This window comes from Oncorhynchus kisutch, linkage group LG22 (genome assembly GCF_002021735.2).
Source record: "Oncorhynchus kisutch isolate 150728-3 linkage group LG22, Okis_V2, whole genome shotgun sequence".
Classification (NCBI taxonomy): domain Eukaryota; kingdom Metazoa; phylum Chordata; class Actinopteri; order Salmoniformes; family Salmonidae; genus Oncorhynchus; species Oncorhynchus kisutch.
Window position 1 is genome coordinate 7,737,899 of NC_034195.2, and position 6,000 is coordinate 7,743,898.

The 6,000-nt window shown below is 44.5% G+C and overlaps 1 protein-coding gene across 4 annotated transcripts in view; it reads right to left on the reverse strand.

The window, feature by feature from the left end:
* Positions 1-5,529, reverse strand: part of dgkzb (diacylglycerol kinase, zeta b) — a 78,813-nt gene extending 73,284 nt beyond the window's left edge. Inside the window, exon 1 of one of the 4 annotated variants that reach the window (XM_031801741.1) lies at positions 5,349-5,529. In XM_031801741.1, coding sequence (XP_031657601.1) covers positions 5,349-5,389 — 41 coding nt within the window. In that variant the 5' untranslated portion in view covers positions 5,390-5,529. Of the gene's footprint in view, positions 1-1,477; positions 3,376-5,348 lie in introns of those variants that run through there. The other 3 variants (XM_031801740.1, XM_020456405.2, XM_020456406.2) reach the window with 3 other exon arrangements.
* Between the last annotated feature and the right edge of the window lie 471 nt (positions 5,530-6,000).

Here is a 6,000-nt window from a genome sequence, read left to right on the forward strand (position 1 = left end):
TTGCCCCGACTACAGCAAGGCTCTTGAGATGGTTTCGTCGCATACAATTAATGACCAATGATAGACAGAACTCACAAAATGTTCCTATAATGCCAAGACATAAGACATACAATGTCAATTTGGGCATATAAAGTTTGTACGTGAAACTATTTCTAAAATGCATACTTTCAGTTTTTCCAAACTCAGTTGGGAGGTTTGCACTGCTGGTGCTGGCACATGCACAGATCAATTACACTGCTGCAGTTGAAGTAGCCTATGTCAAAACAGTACTATAATGCCAAATTTTTTTTTTTTTAATAGTTTTTATTTAACTAGGCAAATCAGTTAAGAACAAATCCTTTTTTACAATGACGGCCTACGCCCGCGGCCAAACCCTCCCCTAACCCGGACGACTCTGGGCCAATTGTGCGCTGCCATACCCCAATCACGGCCGGTTGTGACACAGCCTGGGAACGAACCAGGGTCTGTAGTGATGCCTTTAGCACTGCAATACAGTGCCTTAGACCGATGCATCACTCAAAAGGCCGAGTGATATAAAACACGACGTTGCACCTGGTAAGACTCCAGTGACGCACCTGACTGGATAGTTCAAGGGGATGAAACAGTCACCAGTAAAACAAAAACAGGAAGCTCTCCAAACAGTAATCTGAAGCTGAAAAAGAAACAAGTGGGAAAACATTTGGAAAGCACCTGTGACTGCAGAACAGCACTGATCGTCTGACGCTAAAACACTTTGTTTTTGTTCAACTGAAGACCTGAAGTGATTATCTGGCCCAGTGATGGGCTTCGGTAGCGCTGATCAAGTTCAGAGAGAACTGTAGCTCCCAAATTTCCATCATGACTCTCATTCTGTGGTTCAACTCTCACAGTCATACCAATACATTGGCATCGTTGTGTTAGCCTTTTGTGGAGTCTTGGAAATGAGACAGCACAAACAGATCTGGGACCAGGCTGTCATTGTGTCATATGCCTGAGAATAAATAAGGCACACTGGCGTACCACACATCCCCACAGCCCATGCAAGGCAGGGTGGCCCATGGGCTCTGGGGCCCTGACTGTAGCCTTCAGCGCAGAACGTTTTTGCGACATTTCCATAACGTCTCCATCTGCCACAGTTTGGCAACGTTATGTTTTCACTCATCTGTCTCCGCTAAGTGGTTGTGGGAATACGCCTACAACATTTCCACTCACTCTGCTGCAGCTAGCGTAACGTTTTATAGCTAATATCATGCTATTCTACACATATTGTCATGGGGCAGAGAGAAAATGTTGCCGTTTTTTTTTTTGCTAATCTTGTGCTATTCTACACATTTTGCAATGAGGTTGAGAGAATTTTAGCATTTTAAAGCAAAGTTCCTGCTATTCTACACATTTACTCTTGTATTTTGGGGGGGCCCTAGAGCCCGCGGGACCTCCCCCAACTTGCGGGGGCTGCGGGGGTGTGTGGTATGCCAGTGGCTACAGTGTGCATACTCACTTCCTGCCAAACATGCGCAGTGTGAAGTTCTTGGTGGTGTGGGGGCAGCGGATGGCGGCGGCGGCGGAGGGCAGGACCGGGCTGGAGGAAGAGGAGGAGGACGAAGAGGCCGGCGAGGCAGAGGTGTAGGGTTCGTCTCCATCCTGCAGAGTCTCGTCAGGGTCGGGGGAAGCCCCTGCTCCTTCCTGCTCCTCTTCGGGCTGCTCCATGGCCGATGTTCCTAAACGGTTGTTTCTCAGTTCTCTCTCACACACAGAGCTTCTCCTCTCCTTTCAGAGGAGTCACAGAGTCCACACAGCCCCAGGCCAGGCAGCAAGAGGCCATAAGAACAACAAAAAAGTCCCCAGCAGCAATAAGCAGCAACTACACTCTGGCCGTTCCTTCCTCCATTCCAAAAAAAAAAAAGGGAGGAAATTAGAGAAAAAACAAAACAGGAAATCGACAATTAGTCTTCCGTATCCCTGTTTCCTTTCTCACGTGTCAAGTTTGACACAAGAGCGCTGAGGAGGGAAACTCTATAGAGACAAACTTGGTGTGTGCACTCCTCGTGTGGTAGTCGCTCACCACACACAGCTCTGTTGAGCTGCAGGCAGCAGTATCATTCAAACTGAAATGTCTCTCCTGTTCCTCCACAGGCGGGTCTGGTCTTCTCTCCCAACTGGCTTCCTCACTCTCTTCCTCCAATGCCACAGTCAGAGGAAGCCTCTCTCCCCGCTCTGCTGTTCGTGTTTCCTGGTCAGGCTGCGCTCGCTCCCTCTCTCTCTCCTGGAACTAGTACTACTACTCTCACCACCACACAACACACACTGGCTGGCTCACCTTCTATGGGACTATTTCAAACAATCCAGGAAGTGTCATACCCAGATGAAGCAACAAGCAAGAACAAGGCCTACCTGTGGCTTCTTGTTCGCATACGTTCCCTCTCTTGCTTCAGTGTCATCTCGCTTTCTTTCACTCTCTTGCACATACTTTTATCTCCCACTCATCTCTGTAGCTCTCCCTTGCTTTCTCTCTCTGTCCCTCCCCTCCCTCTTACTTTCTCTCCCATTGGCCGAGAGTATTATGTGAGTGCGTTGCCACCTATTGGTCGTTAATGAAAAATGCCTAAATTGAGTGTGTGGAAGGGAACGAAAATGTGCTAAATGTGACCAAATATCCAAATATAGACTAAAACATGTCGAAAGCTGAAAGCATACATGAGCTCAACCTAATTTATAACACATCCTGTTTAACCACAGAACCACACGTCTGCTTATTATGATAATAAGGACGTTGCAGGTCCCAATGCTTCACTATACAAGGGCATGAAATTAAACAAAAGCACCTCATTTTTTATTTGAACACATCCCTCTATTTAAAACCAGGCGGTATGTATAACTGCCTGACCAAAGTCCTGCCTCTCACTTCGATCACATTTCCAGTTCCCCACTCTCTCTCTCTCTTTGCAATGTACTCCGCTCCGGTTTCCCTCCCACATACGCTTTACATAAAGATGGGTGAAAAAATGCCCACGCCATCCATCCATCTATCCAGCGCTTTTTTTTCCACACACACCACCCCACTTTTAGCGTTAGAGAGTGCCGCAGCAGAAGCTGAGAGTTCACACGGCCGCAGCAGTGAGTCCCACGCAGAGATCTTCACCACATGCGCGTGGCTGCCACCTCCCCTGGGCTCCGGTTATGAGCTGGAGTTCAGCTCGGTGCACCGCTCTGAAGGATAGCCAAAGTTATTTTTTGACAGCCAATTTTAAAAAAAGAGGTGCAGTGGGCGCCTGGCGGATCAGCGCGATACTGTAATAATCCGGGGCTGTTTCCAGGATGGGTCGACCATCTCACTCCACAAAATGTACAACTCGGGTCATGATTGCGTAACAGAATTGGGTTATGATGATACCTCCAGGAATGATGGTGATGTGGTGCCCCAGTTTCAGTTTGTGTTGCGTATCAAGGATTATAGGTTGTGCCATGACAGTTACACAGGCCCAGACTGGAGGGATGCCCCAAGCAGATGTTTTCAAATGGAGATAAGAGTTGCAGAGCTCCGGGGGCACAGGAAGACACAGTAGAAAAAAAAGAGGGAAAAAAACGACACTGTGGGTCTGAAATGGCACCCGATTCCCTACATATTGGACTACTTTGACCAGAGCCTTATGTAGAGAATAGGGTGCCATTTCGGACACATCTGGGTTGTACCTGAAGTAACCGAGGCAAGATATTTTTATCAAAGGTCCAAATTAATCAAAACAAACTTAGTGTGTATTCTGTATCTCGGTTTTATTGCTAATTATACCTCACTGCTCACTCAAATGTATGTTACATGAGCACACCACGCCACGGTAGTGGACCTGTTAGATAACACATTGCGGTGATTTGCACTGCTCAGGTTATGGAGGGTCTCAGTCCTTCTCCTAGCTATTAAAGCTCTATGAAAATACAAGATCATTGATGCCAGTCCTCTCTCAGTGACCTGTAACCTTAGATAACACATCACAGAGTATCAAATCAAAATCATCTACGCATTCGGTGCATTGCGTTTTCAGAATGCAGTGAACATGGTAGATGCTTTTGATTTGGTACTCTGTAACGTGTTATCTACGTTCCTAATATCCAGAAGTCACATATCAAAACCTCAACGAAACAATCACAAATGGGCCTACTACTAAGTAACAGCAGTCAAACATGCCTATGGCATTTTCTGTTGGAAATCACAATGGAACAGACACCAGTTTTGGGAATAGCTACATCCCCCTACTGTACAAAATGCAGTCTATACAAATGAGCACCCCCATGGACAAATCATTAAATCTACATTTAGAAGGACACATTTCCCAAAATCAGTAATCCCCTCATCCCTCCTCATTTGGATAAGTGAAACACCCAAACATAAGCCATGGGGAAATGAAGAACACGTTGCATGGGTGTACAGTCTAGTCAGTTTTTAGGCCATGCTGGTTTTCATTAGGGCACACCGTAACAAAATGTTTAAAAACATTTTGCAACAGAAAAAATAAAACTAAAGCGTATTTCATTGAAAACATATGGAGGTTTCATTTCTGTTTTATTCCGTTTAATGCCTTAATAAACATGACCCGGGTTATAGTTCATATCAAGCCTAATCAATAGATAATACAACAACAACAAAAAACTGTTAAACTTACTGTATTTCACAAGGTGAAAATTAATGCAGAGGTATGTGTAAAGAGGTTGTATGCATGTTACAACATACGTTCAGAGGGATGCAGAGGCCAAAAAAATGTACAAGTGGGTGATGACGATAGCAGATATATGGGGCAAACCATATTTGGAGTGGTTTGGGCTCCATCTAGTGAAGATACAGTGTAATTCAATCATTGAGGAAGATGCTGAGTGTGCGATGACAATTACTCACGCATCATGCCTCAATATTTAGACTTGAAAGCAGACTAAGGACTGAATTGACATGTCAACACAGCTAAAAGCGATAAAGCCAGTCAGACATAGAAATTAAATGTTCAGAGGATAAATGCCTAGCATAGGACCTTACACAAACACATACATTTGCAATACAGGAAAACAAAGGCCATAAGTGAGCAACCATACAGTAGAGAAGTGATTTACATTACCGGCAAACAAAAATCCATATCATCTGCTTTTTTTTTCTTTTTTCTTTTGTTACTAACACCCACACATGAGCCCACGCAGACAGAGGACATATGCTTTCCCTGCTGCACCAGTGCCAACAGGAAACAACAAGGCAGCAGCCAATGTTCTAACGATAGGATACAGCACAGAACTACATTATTCCATTATTCAACGGGTACAATTTTACTTTGGTGTGTTTGGTCAAATAAATTGTGCAATTAATCAGAGTAGGTCGGTGCCTCCCACATTACCTGTGACAAGGCAAGATCATTTTGCACTGATGTTTCTTCATTTGTGTTTATATCCTTTCAGTCCCCTGTCTCTCGACGCAGACCACAAAAACCTAAACTCAAGAGTCCACAGTCTGTTACGAGAGACTACACAAAGTCACCAAGAGCGAGCCGCCCTTAAAGCCTTTTATTTGTTCTCCGTATCCTGATTCAACTTCCCCATTGTTACGGACAATATTACTAATCATCTTCTACTTGTTAAGAAACTGGAAACCGGTACTAAGTCATTACAAAACAGGTCAAGTGTCTTGTGAAAGTGATTGCAGTGCCACTTACTGCAATCACTAAACAAGAAACAGCTTAAAAAAGGAAGAGAAATAATTGATTGTTAGTGACCATTACCAAAGGCCTCTTTATTTCACATCACATGGTCAAACCATGTCATATAGTAAGCAGAGAAAAAGAAGAAAAAAGTAATACTATAGTATAGTCTCAGTGGTTTTCTATATATAGTACATGTGTGACTGGGTTAATAGCTATTCGCTTTGGTCATGGGGTGCACTTGTTACAAGGGACCTGCGATTAATGAACATGCCATGTTACAGCAGGCCCTCATTAGCCATGCAGGCATGGGTTCATAACAAGCAATCACATGGGCATGTACTGTATGTGC